The sequence below is a fragment of the Simochromis diagramma genome, unplaced genomic scaffold (genome assembly GCF_900408965.1).
Source record: "Simochromis diagramma unplaced genomic scaffold, fSimDia1.1 OVJJ01000631.1, whole genome shotgun sequence".
Lineage (NCBI taxonomy): Eukaryota > Metazoa > Chordata > Actinopteri > Cichliformes > Cichlidae > Simochromis > Simochromis diagramma.
Window position 1 is genome coordinate 234,141 of NW_024387500.1, and position 14,354 is coordinate 248,494.

The 14,354-nt window shown below is 42.7% G+C and overlaps 1 protein-coding gene across 1 annotated transcript; it reads left to right on the forward strand.

Annotated features, from left to right (window-relative positions):
* Positions 1–617: 617 nt before the first annotated feature.
* LOC120725667 (thioredoxin-related transmembrane protein 2-B) lies at positions 618–10,544 on the forward strand. Its single transcript, XM_040018646.1, has 8 exons — positions 618–929; positions 3,571–3,631; positions 4,640–4,753; positions 7,037–7,113; positions 7,213–7,319; positions 7,409–7,474; positions 7,548–7,677; positions 8,411–10,544. The coding sequence occupies exons 1-8, from the start codon at positions 741–743 to the stop codon at positions 8,588–8,590; spliced, it is 924 nt and encodes a 307-aa protein (XP_039874580.1). The 5' UTR covers positions 618–740; the 3' UTR covers positions 8,591–10,544.
* The last annotated feature ends 3,810 nt before the right edge of the window (positions 10,545–14,354 follow it).

Here is a 14,354-nt window from a genome sequence, read left to right on the forward strand (position 1 = left end):
AGTTGTAGTAAACCTGCTAGGGGGCAGGTTAGCTTCACGGCGTGTGTCGTCATAGTGACTCAGTGAGGCTTCATCTGAACTCGCTTTGTGAAACCGAAAACCCAGAGTTTTCGTTAACTCAGGGTATACTTACTCAGTTTTTCCACTAAACCGGCTTCCTGAAACAGGGCCCAGGTCATTTATTTCTGAGTTGCGCATGCGTTGAGCCTGTGAGCGCTATCTACTGACGTAATAATGAGTACAGAACTTAGATAATTCACACAAAAAACAAACAAACAAAAAAACTTAGATAATTCACAGCTGTAAACAAAAGAATCGCACGCGCGCAAAAACGTGAAACACAATTTTTGCTCGTGCTCCATAAAACTGAACGTGCAGCATCTTCCAGCTTACACTTACACAGGACGTTAGTCCTGCCAGCTTCAAATTAAAAGGCGACATGAGTCATTTTAGGCCTAGAAACAGCGGCAGTGCGTTTAAATATCTATCGCACCGTTATTTTTTCCATTAAATGACTACAAAGATATACAAAAAGGTTGAATCCAAAAGTAACGATCCACAATATAAAATTCAATGCTTTTATTTTTAACATCTATGTCGGAAGCTGTGGTTCCGACCCCCTTCACGTTGCTCTGCTAGCGCAGAGCCATTTATACTAAACTAACGGTTTAGCACTGCTGACCTCCGTCTTTACGGGGTTTATTTCCCGGGTTAGTTGTTGTACGACAGTTAGCTTCAAGATGGCTTTGTTGACGCCATTATTCGCTTTTCTGTACCATCTACCGCAGGTGTACAAGTGGCTGCTGAAGCCATATTACGTAGCATCTCTCTTCATGTCTATAGCATTTCTAGCTGTCCGCAAGACGCCCGGCATCTGTGACCGTCTGGCCACACAGCGAGAAGACGGCAACTCCTGCGACTTCGACTGGGTCCGTAGAAAAAGCCAGAAAGTCTGGTCGTTTTCCCGAATGTGTTAGCAGCTAGCCGGTCAGTGAATGCTGGACCAATGCACAGGCTGTGGTAACGAGGGCCAGATGACTTTAGCTGTCAGGCCAAACAGCGGCCAAAAAGCAACTCATTGATGTTCCTGGACTTGTTGACTAAGATACACAAGAGAAAACGACTCATTTGTAGTTTTCCGCTGTTGATTAATGTGTTTTATTGCTTACGGCATATCAATGAAGGTCTGTTAAAATACAAGAATGAACATGGGGTGTCAGTGTTACTGTGTTGGTCCTGAAGGTTGCAGGAGGGGAGGCAAAATCGGGGTATCACAGAATGAGGGTTGTTGTTGTAATAATAAAAGCCAAATGGAACCGAATTTAATGTCCCGTTAGAGCTCTTACAGTTTATATACACTCATGAATGTTGTGGTAAAGTTGGGCTTTTAATGGTTCTTTAAGCTGTTCTTTGGTGTACTGCATAGATCTCTAGTGACTTTAAAAAAAAAGAATATGTGTCTTACAAAGTTGCACCCCAACCAGACACTTGATTAATAAGCTTCTGGCATAATCTAGTCTGGATATTTGACCACTTTTCTTTACGAAACTGGAAGAGTTCATTTAAATTGGTTGGTTTCTTAGCCCAGGCATAGTCCACAAATTGGGGTCAGAGGTCAAACTTAACATTAGTCTGCAGAACCAGTTGTGATGTTCCTGGGTTCCTTGTCCTGGTAGAACATCGTATTGCTTCTAAGTTTCAACCATCTAGCCACTGATCTGAGGTGAAGTTGAAGAATTTGCATGTAGTCCTTCTCCTCTGTCTTCATTATTCCATCCACATTGTGCAGGGTACCAGTACCACTGGCAGCAACAGCCCTAGAGCGTGATGCTACTGCCGCCATGCCTGACAGTTGCTACGGTGTTCTTAGGTTTCCCTCAACTTGACTCCTCCAAACACGAGTCTTGTTAATATAGCCAAAGAGCTCAATCTTCATCATGTCTGGGCATAAGACCTTTCTCAAGAAGCCTTCGGCTTGTCCAAATGGGAAGCTGCAAAATTGAGTGGAGCTTTCTGTGGAGAGGGTGAAGCCCCTCCACAGCAAAGACAGACACTGGTGTTCTAGCAGTTTCCAGGTCATGAGGCTTGAGCCCCGCTGGTTTCTGGACTGTTTCCTCTCATTTGTGGGAGACAGATTGGTCTTCTTGTAGATCTCGCCAAAGTGGTGACTAGAGCAGGGCGATATGAACAAAAATATTTATCACGATATACATTTGAAAATTTGCGATAACGATATAACTGAGGATATAATTGACACGAGACAAGATACTTTACAACTCCACAACTTTATTAGTGCATAAAAAAAGAAGGTATTTTCACTTAAACAAGCAGCTGTTTTTTATGTGCATTAAAGTTATATAAAAATGTAACAGTGCAAATTCTTGCTGACAGTTTAACCAAAAGGCATTTCCAGTGGAAACTGGCCAACATATCCTCAGCGTAACCATGTATAATATCCACAAAACTTAAAAACAGTTATACACACACAATACGATAACATTATGTTGAAGCACAGTACGTATCACTCCGCGAGGCCCCTGCCTATGATAGCCGTAATGCTCCCACAATCCATCAAGCGGTGCGGCTTCATAGCTCAGCAAAGTCGTACTGAAACATTTGACAGATTTTCGAGCGCCGTGCACATAAATTCGTTTCAAGGTCAGTAAACACAACCAGAGTTCATACATAAGGCACACGGGATTATAAGGGGCTCTGTCGACTTTCAGAAAAATCAAAGGATTGATTTTAAGTGTGCCGTATTTTCCAAACAACACGGTAATAACGACGGCCCGCTAGCATGCTCTACCAAAAATAGTGCTTTGTTGTGTGTCTGAGGGACGAAAGCTAAACCAGTTCCACACCAGTGAAGCTGCAGCATTTTTACAAACCAGTTCTGCTTCATGGTTTCATTCAACGATCCACTTTCGCTCTTCTCATTCTGCGTCGCCGCCATGCTTTTTCCACCGTGTGCGTATGTAAACAAAGGCACTGCGCATGCGCGTTTTACCCATATTCTATTGCCATATTTCATTTTCCTATCGTTGCCCGACATTGCACCGGTGTTACCGTGAACGGTACGATATAGCCCAGCCCTAGTGGTGACATATCTGAGTAACTTGTACTTGGGCACAACTGTTTGTACTGATGGTCTGGCCTCATGCAATCCTGTGTTTTACATCTATGAAAACAATGTGACCAAATTGGAATTAGAAACAAGTGTTCATGCCTTTGTTTCCTCACAGTCTGACTGGTGTACATCACTGTAAATGACTTATTTGGCAGATGTGGTGCTTTATTTGCAGTTGCTGTTTTGACAGAAGAGATACAGCACCTGTGCAAGTATCAGAACAGGGCTTTAAAATCTGTTCAGAGCTAAAATGAAAATCATCTTAGTGTTCTCACTGCTCATCTCACAGTTTTGTTTGTTTCTGAAATCAGCTGAGTAACAAAGGTGTAAACAACAACCAGTCAAATGGGAAAAGCTGTGTTAGCAAATCGTGTCAGAGCTGTAGAGGCTGTGCGAGTGGAGCAGAGACGGCAGAGTAACAAAGGCCATGTTTGTGTTCTCAGAGAGAGGTGGAGATCCTCATGTTCCTCAGTGCCATCGTGATGATGAAGAACCGCCGGGCGAGTGAGTAAATGTCTTTTTCATAGTGTGGATGAGTTGTGTGCTATCCAGCGCTCTGTGATGTTCTCTGTCAGGAGGCTTTTAAATTGGCTGTTCAGTGAATTCCTCAAGATTCAGCCCGTTACAGAGCTCTGTTTCACATTTAGTAGTGAATTTGAAAGATGTTGCATCATCGCGTTCATTAGGGCTGTGCGATATGACCACAATCTCATATCCCGTCGTCCATCGTCCCGATAACGACATAAATCACAAACATTTAACATTTTCTGTAAGTTCTGTGAATCTCGGGCAGCTCGACTTGCGTGAAGTGTTTCCAGCTGGGCGTCCTGTAGCTGGAGTCGAGTGTTTTAATCGATGCATGAAACGATACATGTTTAGTCATAAGTTGTAACGGCGCCGTTTTCTTTGTATTTATTACACGGCGTGCTGCGGGGAAAAGCCTAGGGCTGTTTGATATAACGATATATATCGGATGACGATATAAAAATGTCTGTCGTTTCATTTTACGCTATCGTTTGTTTCGTGGTGTCGCAAAATAAACTGTTTACGGCAATATTTGTTCATGGTTTTGATGGTCACTGTAGTGGCTATATTAATTTCTTCAAGTTCTCTCTTTCTCTTATATTTAATATAACCACACTACGAACGGACAAGCGCCTGTTTTTATGCGTTGTCGTTAGCAACAACGACGGTAACAGCATCGTGTGTCCGCTGGTTTATTTTCCACATAAACCTTTCACAATAAAGCTCAAGATCCTGTTGAGACTTTTCAAAATAAACTGAATGACGTGAAAGAGGATGCTGAGTGTTTACGGATGAGAAGCAAAAAAGAGCCGCCAGGTGCTAAAAAATAAACCTTAGACTCAAACGTTTTATATCGTCATCCGATATATATCGTTATATCGAACAGCCCAAGTGTTCATCATTGATTAGGGCTGTTTATTATCTGCTGCTAATCTGTTTTAAAGCATTGACTAAAACATGAAAGTGTCTCTGTGTTGTTTGTGTCAGTAACTGTGGAGCAACATGTGGGCAACATCATCCTGTTCAGCAAAGTGGCCAATGTGATCCTGTTCTTCAGACTGGACATCAGGATGGGGCTGCTCTACCTGACGCTCTGCATAGGTCTGTCAGCTCATTGTTTAGACAGTAGCACCTCACAGAAACCGTCTGGTCCCACAGGATCACTGAGACTGTTGGTGGGGAGAACTCCACGTTAACAGGAAGAACAGGGCCAAACAAACTACAGGAGAGAGAAGGCTAAAGATCATTTGTTCATCCCGCAAAGGAGTTTGTTACCGCAGTAGGATAAAAAAAAAATCAACAGTACAAGTGCCACGGGCCTTAGAGAGTGCAAACATGTATATATGCAACAGTAAGCAAGCAATTTCTTTACATAGCACTTTCAGAACAACTCCCCAGCTGAACACTAAGTGCTGTACACCTGACATGCCAGAAATGATATTTTCAGTAAGTTAAAAAAAAATATAAAAGGATAAAAATATAAAAATAAGATGATAATTAAAATGATATTTAAATGAATAAAATTAGCACAAATAGCAAAAAGTAAAATAATATAAAATGAGAATTAGAATTACATTTAAAACAATAAAATAATTTTTACTCCTTGTCATGAGCCAAGGAGTAAAAATGGGTTTTAAGACGTGTTTTAAAAGTGGACAGTGAAGGGGCCTCTCTAATGTGCTGCAGAGAAGGCCCCGCCCCCTCTGAGCTTCCTCTTGGACCTGGGTACCTCCAGGAGCAGCTTGTCAGCTGACCTGAGAAACCTGGGGGGGGAGTAAGGATGCAGAAGCTCAGAGAGGTAAGGTGGGGCAAGACCGTTTAACCATTTGAAAACAGAGTTTTAAAATGAACTCTAAGATATACAGGCAACCAATGGAGTGAGGCGAGGATGGGAGTCTCTTTTACCAGTTCAGCTGCAGATGAGAGAGAAGACACCGACTAACTCCACAATACAGCACATTACAGTAATGCAAACGAGATGAAGTAAAAGCACACATTACTGTTTCAAAATGCAGCTGGATAAAATAGTCTTACCTTTGCCAAACGCCTTAAATGATAAAAACCGGACTTGACAGGTTTAAAGTACTCTGCCAGGGGTCAATAGTGGAGGGTTCACAAGGTCCACTGGGACCAAACACAATCACCTCTCTTTTGCTTGAATTACATCTTAGAAAGTTTAGGAACATCCAAGATTTGATAAAGTGGTTTAATAGAGAAGGCATCGTTCTGCTTCAGAGGCAGATAAATCTGACAGTCGTCAGCATAGCAGTGGAAGGATAATCCATGCCTTCTGAGGATGGTTCCCAGGGGCTGTAAATATAATGAAAAAAGCAGAGGCCCTAAAGTTGAGCCCTGTGGGACCCCAAGCTGAAGAGCGGCAGAGAAGGACTCAACCCTAAAAAGTTAACACTAAAAGTTCTGTCACAAAGATAGATGTCATTTCAAGGCAGTACCACGAATGCCTGCAAGATGGTGAAGCGACACAGTAAAATGTTGTGGTCTACAGTGTCAAAGGCAGCTGTTAGGTCAAGGAGGACAAGAACAACATGATTACCAGAGGATATCATTAAAAACCTTTAAGAGTGCTGACTCCGTGCTATGAAAGTTTTTAAAACCTGACTGGAAGACTAAGAAACCGTTCTCATTTAAAAAATCCATCAGTTGGCAGTGTACAATTTTCTCTAAGATTTTAGACATAAAAGACAACTTGGAGAGAGGCCTGTAGTTAGCCAACACAGTGTAGTCCAGGGCAGGTTTCTTAAGCAGGGGTTGTACTGATGCATGCTTGAAATGAGCAGGGACTACACCACATCTGCTGTATATAACAGTGAGAACAGCCTGGCCTATGCTAGGAAACATCTCCTGAAAAAGTTGTGGTGGGACAGGATCATTTGGAGAACCGGAGGGCCTCAGGTGGCCGACCACATCCTCCAAAGAAGAAAGAGTCACAGGCTCAAACCGGTTAAAACAGCAGAGCAAGGGATCGAGACAGAGGGGTCGGAGTCAGGGGAAGAAATGAGATTTGGATTTGGTGTGAAGTTTGAACTGTCCAGTTGTCCATTCTAAGATTGCGATGAATTAACGGATCAAAGGCCTTTAGAGTTGTCATGAGTTGATGTTTAGTGTGCTACGATCAGTCATAGAAATCTGAAACGAGAAGCTGGAAGTGAGTTACACTGAAAACTGGAGATATAAGAAAATAAGGTGTGTTTCATTGGATGCTTATTGGGCTGACGTTCCCTCAGACAAGGGAAATAATATGTTAACATAGAAAGACACAGTAAGTTCACTAATATGTGAGATCCTGCTGAGAGCAGTTCACTGGAGTCAGCTGAAAAAGCAGCAGACTGAGTGTGAGATGCTGTGATCTTCTGTGTGTTTCAGTGTTTTTGATGACCTGTAAGCCTCCTCTGTACATGGGACCCGAGTACATCAAATACTTCAGTGACAAAACTATTGATGTGAGTACAAGTGGAAGAGTTGGTGGTAGAGGTTTGGTTGTTGGTGAAACACACTTACGTCCAGTTGTTTTAAAGTGTGTGTTTACCGTGTGTGTGCAGGATGAACTGGCGAGAGACGGCCGTGTGACGTGGATCGTCGAGTTTTTTGCCAACTGGTCTCCAGAGTGCCAGTCCTTCGCTTCTGTGTACGCTGATCTCTCTCTCAAGTAAGGCTGAGACCGTCCTCTGGTGAAATCGTGGCGTGTCTTCATCTGCGTTCAGGAGTAACTTCAGTGCCTTCTGTTCTGTGGAATAGGTATAACTGTGCTGGCCTAAAGTTTGGCAAAGTGGACATTGGACGCTATGGAGAGGTTTCCAAAAAGTAAGACCCTTTTAAATCAGTTTTCTCGGTGACGCTTGGCTCCCCACATACATGAGCACTCCCTGTTCTGCAGGTACAAGGTGTCAGCATCTCCACTCTCCAAGCAGCTTCCATCATTGGTGCTGTTCCAAGGCGGGAAGGAAGTTATGCGGCGCCCTCAGGTGGACAAGAAGGGCAGGGCTGTGTCATGGAGCTTCACTGAGGTGAGACCGCTGCTGCTGGTGTGCTAAAGGTGAACACCTGTAATATCAAAGATGTTCTTTTTCTCAGTAACACCTGGACTTGGTCGCATGGCACTGTGGCCTCCTGTTTGTCCGTTAAAACGTGGTCAGTGGAGCGAACGATGTGCAAAGTAATCTAAAAAAGAGAAAACAAGTTCGCAGTGCGTCGTCTGACCCTGGGGTCACCGTTTGTTCCATCAGTGTGCGATTGTTACACAGAATCCTATTTACATTTACTCCAATTATAGAAAATAAGGAAATATCTGAAATGCTGAAGGTAAGCGGTGTTAATCAGAACATTTATGTTTTACAAATATTTACATCTGTGCATGAAAAAGTAACTCTGTATCTTCTTCTTTGCAGGGTTGACATGGGATAAGAAACATGTTTCTTTAATAACTTAAGACTGAAATTAAAAATTGAGTTGTTGTAATTATCTTCAATAAGTGACAGAAGCCCAATATTAACACAGTCCTCTGTGAGTAAGCACCTGGCCACAGTGGAGAGGAAAAACTCCCCTTTAACAGGAAGATCCCTTCATTCTAACCAGGGTCAGGCTTGACTGGTTGGGCTGAGGGGAAAGGCAGAGCTTAGGCAGAGCTGTGAGCTCCAGAAACTTGCACACCAGTTATAGTGTCAGCTGTTCCCCTCCTGATCCATATACTTGACACTTAGAGTCTTTATATTTAAGACTTTGTATGCTTGTTTCCATCAGGAGAACATCATCCGAGAGTTCAACCTGAACGAACTCTACCAGAAGTCCAAGAAGCTCAGCAAGACCAGAGGAGACAAGGTCAGCCAATCCCAGTTCCCCCCAGTGCCCGAGGAGGAGGAGCCAGAGCAGCAGGGAGTTGAAGCCCAGGGGGTGGAGTCTGAATCCAAGAAGGACAAATAGGACCATTTGTATTACTCACACTGGACTTGTTAATGGAATCTGTGGGTCCACTGTGGGTCAGCTAGCTCCTCCTCCACCTTTGTCTTCATGCTCCTCTTCAGAGTGTTCTGTTTACTTGTGAATCAGGCCCCGCCCCTTTCCCTGAATGTCCCTAATATGTAATTTAGCAGAGTATCAAAGCAAACTGCAGTAAACCATCCCAGTTTTGTGAAGAGGACCTGAGGTCACTCTTTGGTGGAGGAGCTTGGCTGGTGGGGGGCTGATGATGGAGACGTCCAACACAGGAGCAGAACATGTTACAGTTTTATGCTACTAATGACTTATTTTAATCTTTAATAATTTAAATGCAGTTAGTTAGTTACTGATGTGGACCATTTAGCAGCTTCGTCACACACATTCCATCAGCTTCTGTCGTGTTTTCTTCTTTGAGTGTTTTTACCTGCTGACCATGACTGTGTGCAGCTCCCAGTCAGCTGTTTCTTTCTTTGGACACACCTTACAGGCCCTGACTGGCAGCACTTAGTAGTCAGGTTGATTTAAAGTAGCGGTGATTCAGTGATCCTACGCTTCCCCCAGTTTCTCACCTGGTCTCCAGTCTGCTGTGTATGACCCGTGTTCTGCAGTTGCCTTTAACAGATGGTGTAAAACACGTTCAGGTGTAACCTGATGAGCCCACCTTTGTTTTTAGTTTGACTTCGTAAAACTCTAAATGCAAAGGACTTTTTTCTTAAACTTGACTACATGCATGTGTAAGTTTACATTTTAATCTAATAGACTAAATAATACATCAAATAATTGCTGGCTTGGGATCAGTGAAGCAGTTCCAGGCTTCTCGGCTGTGCTTGGTTCCTGTTCGTGCAGAAACCTGAAAATGAGGCATTGAATCCTGTGTGAACTGCAGTAACCCCCTAAGAACCATGCAGCAGTGTGGCAGCACTGTTTGCTGCTCCAACGCCAGGACACGGGCGGTGCACACGAACACAGCTCACTGCTGACGCTGACCTGAGCAGTGAGCTGCTGTAGACTATAAGTAGCTGATGATTGAACCACTGCAAAGAAAGTAGCAGTGAGTCAGGCCGAAGTTTGGGGTTCGTTCAACAGGAGTTTCATTTCTTTCTTCCTCCTTCATTGTGGTATTTGTGTGTAGTTGCCATTGAATGTAGGTTTCTAAACCCTGCTGTGTTTTATCCACCCATCATTTAATTTTGCTTTCAAACAGAGAAGGCTTCGGTTTCTGCCTTAACGTGTAATTGATGACTTAAACATTCTGATAAATGATAAAGAGCCATGTGATAAATCTGTGGAGACCTTCAAATACATTTTCTTTTCTAAAAAAAAAAAGTATATCTAATAATAACAATCCAATAATTGGGATGCTCCATGGAGGGGGAGTCACTGTTTGGTCAGTCTCATCCATGAGGAAACTGGATTATATCCATCTTGTCCACAAACTTCATATCTACGGGTCCCAGCCGGGGTGTTGAGAAACTGCACACAGTGACTAACAGAGTGTGCATGATGGAAACACAGCTGGTGGATCCAGGAGCCTCTGCACTCCTCACCCAGATGATGTCAGATGTGTCCTGCACATTGATTGGCTGACCCCTGGACTCCATGGAGATAAAATGAGCGTGTTTCCACAGCCTGAGGATCATCTGGGTCACTGGCATCGCTGCATTCATGTCTTTGTGACAAACCTTTTGAATATTGATGATCAGAACTGTTATTTGTTACATAGTGAACCAATTTTCTGACACGTTTGTTTTTCCTTTTTTACATTCAGTAAGCACACTGTAGTTTTACAGATGTTTGTTCCTGATTTAACCTGTTGTTACAAAACCTGTTTGGTTTATTATTCATGTTGACCATGTCTAACCTCTGTGGCGTGTTACATTTCATTCAGAAAAGTCTGGCCTGTTGGCTGTTCATGCAGTAAAGACAACATGAAGCGCTGTGATGCTGTCGTCCTCCTTCCTTTTAGCTCAGACTTTGGTCACCACCCTCACAGTGACATGTGACAACTCTGTGCCAGGGTCTTTGTGTAGCCCAATTATCTGCAGATGTTTCATCTGTGGTGAAATGACTATAGCCAACTAAGCTTGTAGAAGATGAATGAGCCAAACCAATTAACTATGTCCATTAGAAAGACTCATATTGAACTTTTTCAGCTACTTTGAGCCGAGTTGCCGTCTTCTTGATTTTATAAGTTCCCTGGATTCAAAAAAATCTGTTCACAAACTGCGCTTGTTGCAGGTATACATACATATTCTCTTGCAAAGATATAAAGGTTTGGATATACAATGTGTCATTCCTAACGATTAGCTAGTGGATCATGTTTTAGTGGGGTGACCTCTACAGCAGCGATCCCCAAACCCCCGGGCCTCGGACCGGTACCGGTCCGTGAGTCGTTTGGTACCGGGCTGCGAGAGTTGAGGCTCAGGTGTGAAATGTATGGTTTTCAGGGCTTTTATCGGTTTTCAGCGTTATTTTGTTATCGTTTTTATCGTTAACTCGGTTTTCCTGGGTCTTTTACGTGTGTTATGAGTAAATGTTACCGTATGTAGGAATGTTATGTTACCACATTTATTGTTCAAGGCTAAAACCTGTGAGGCAGCTTTCTGTCATTTCTTCAAAGCTCTTTGAATGGCGATCTTCTGTTCTTTGTGAAGCTGATCCCACACTGCTTCAATAATGTCCAGGTCCTGCTGTAATGTGTGTTTTTCTATTCAGATATACTTTTGTGTTTGGGATCATTATCATGCTGCAAAAGCAAACTCATACCAATCAGATGCTTTCTAGGTGGGACTGCATAATGGATCAAAATCTGATGGTACTTGTCCTGTGTTCAGAATAAATCCAGTTTCAACATTACTGACTTAAATGCAACACATCTTTGGTTCAAACTGCTGACAGTTGGCTGACCAAACCCAGCTTCCAGGAGCAGAGAGCAGTTTTGTTTTTGCTTCCAAGAAAGCAAATGAAGCGTCACCATGTAGATAAAAACGTCAGACATGTTCACACAGTTACTGCTCATCTGCTACTTCCTTTGGTCGCCTCCTTCCCTCTATCAGACCACACTGTTGGATTTGATAAAGGAGGATGTCACTGCTTGTACTTTAAAATCCTGGGTTCACTCAAAACCTGAGCTGATTGTGACCCACACCTGTTTTCACACCTCGGCTCATGTGATGAGGCAGAGGAGGATCAATAGGGGGTCCATGACCCTCTTGGGGACACTCCCACCAATTACTCTTAGTGCTGAAGAAGCTTCTTGGATGAAACTTCGTCAGGGACACTTAAAAAAAGTCCAGACACTTTCCTTTCCCAGCTCATTGGACTACAATGAGCTGGATGACTGAGAACCTTCTCAGACTTCAGGTATGAAAGTTCTTGGTCTCAGTGATGAACTCGTAGTGATCCATGTTCACCTGTTTGTTCTGCAACTTTAACGTTCTGGTATGAGAGCAGCTCACTAACCTCATTTCCTACATACGGTAGCTAACAGCTCCAATGAAGCACCTGCAGAAAACACCAACTATCACTGGGATGTAATTCACAGAGGTGGGAACTGGTATTTTGAAGTTTTGTACTTAATTACAACAGAGTGTGCATGATGAAAACACAGCTGGTGGATCCAGGAATCCAGAGGTTCCTGGATCTTAAGTACTTAAGTACAAAAGCTTAGTTCCTGTTTTTAAGTCAAATATCTTTGTACTCCTTACGTTTTTAAAACAGGCTCGTCACTTTAGCTTCAGCAGCATCCTTACAGCCTTTATGCTCAGGGGTAAAGTGGGCGGGACCAACAGAGAAACAGATGCAGTTTATCCAGTTACTGAGCAGTGCTAATCCTTTCTTACATCTTTGTAAATGAAGTTAGCGTGCACTCTTTTCTCTCCCTGGAAATTCATCAGCTGGAGCTTTAGCTAGCAACACATTCAGTGACAAAACAGATGTAGAGGTTACATTTAATGCAATAATCACATATTTCATCTGTTTATGATCGGTCTTGATAAACTGTGTTTTTATATTTTGAAGTGTTCTGAAAAACTAAGTGTTATTCAAATCTTTTATAAACATTTAAGGGAGTTTTGTGCATTAAACTGGTGAATTCCCAGTAAAGCCCTGTGTTGGACTGAGACAGTGTACTGGTTAGTGTTAGGTTACAGCGAGTGTAGCAGATGTGAACCTGCATTTAAGATGAGTTAAGACTTTAAACTCACTGTATACTGTAAACAGTGTAGTGGATGGGCATCAGCCAGGATAGCTGGGACACATCTGCTCACATCTGGTTAAGCAAATCCACAACGAGCCGCAGGTCAGCTGATCACAGCTTGACCACTAAGAAAATGTACTGGAGCTCTCAACAGAAGTTATTGTGAGGTATCCCCCCGAGCACCTCCTGGGTCTCACTTTAACCCCTGACTGCACTCATTTGAATGTTTACGTCACCCACAAACAAATATGTTTCTGTTTCATTATTTACTGCTTGTGTCCCAAACAACAGATTCAAGCTGAGTGCATTCATTAGAATCAGAATTTAAATTTGACTAAAATTACTTTATTATGATAATATAGCAGCAGGTCCACTCATCTGTGCATTAAAACAGCAGAATCGTCCTTCAAGCAGTTACTTTCTTACTGCGAGTACATTTCACTTGTACTCGACCAAAGACGCTGAGTCAGTACTTCAACTTCTACTGGAGTATCTGCACGACTGTTCTACCAGAGTACAGAATGTGTGTACTTTGTCATCTCAGAGAGTCGTGCTGCCGCGAGAACTGGAACATGTTTGTGAAGCATCAGCCTGAAGCAATGGGAGGTGCTGCTTTAATGGTTTTATCCAGAGGCTCAAACTGACACAATGGCAAACACAACCTCTTCTGGGTCAATATTAAAAACTCTGCAATATTTATCAATAGCTAGATTTCCATAGAAATTCATATAAAACAATGTCAATTTAAATAGGTGAAATAAAAAAGGACAACACTTGCATTTTCAAGGCATTCGCTCATGTGCCACAAAATCCTGCTCCATCTTTAACAACGAGAGGTTGAAACAGTTTCCAGATTCACTTTAGTTTGTTCAGACAACACAACGAGTGGTCGTTCCATCTGAAATCACCACACACACACACACACACACACACACACACACACACACACACACACACACACACACACACACACACACACACACACACACACACACACACACACTCTAATGTGTATACATCCTGTTTTCATTCCTCGTCCTTTCCTACATTTATCTGTAGCTTGAAAGTCTGATATTAAAAACAAAGGTTATAATCAGAGCACCATATGGCACCTGGGTCCCTTTGGATCAGCGTGTCTGCTGATCTTATTTTGCATTACTGTCAAACTGTCACTTGTCTTCTGCAGTTTTTCCAACTAGCCCACCACTGACAGCTTCCTGGTGTTTCAGCTCAGCCCAGTTTATTTATGCAGTACCTGAAGGTAACGACTGATCCTGATTCAGTTTCGTGGTCAGACTGTTTTCTTTAGAGTCACGTTCAAACACTGACTCACATCTGAAAGTGAACGGATGGGCCTTTGCTTTAAATGAAATATCCACATGATTATTTGCAGACTGCATTTACAATCAGTACACGTGTCCCATTTTAAACCATTTTTAAGCCAATCAAATGTGATGCTTTCAGATGGAATGACCTGTGCGTCTGCAGCCAAACATGGCGGCCTACAGGGTTGGAGTAGTGCATGCTGCAGTCCACTTTTTATTTTTTTAT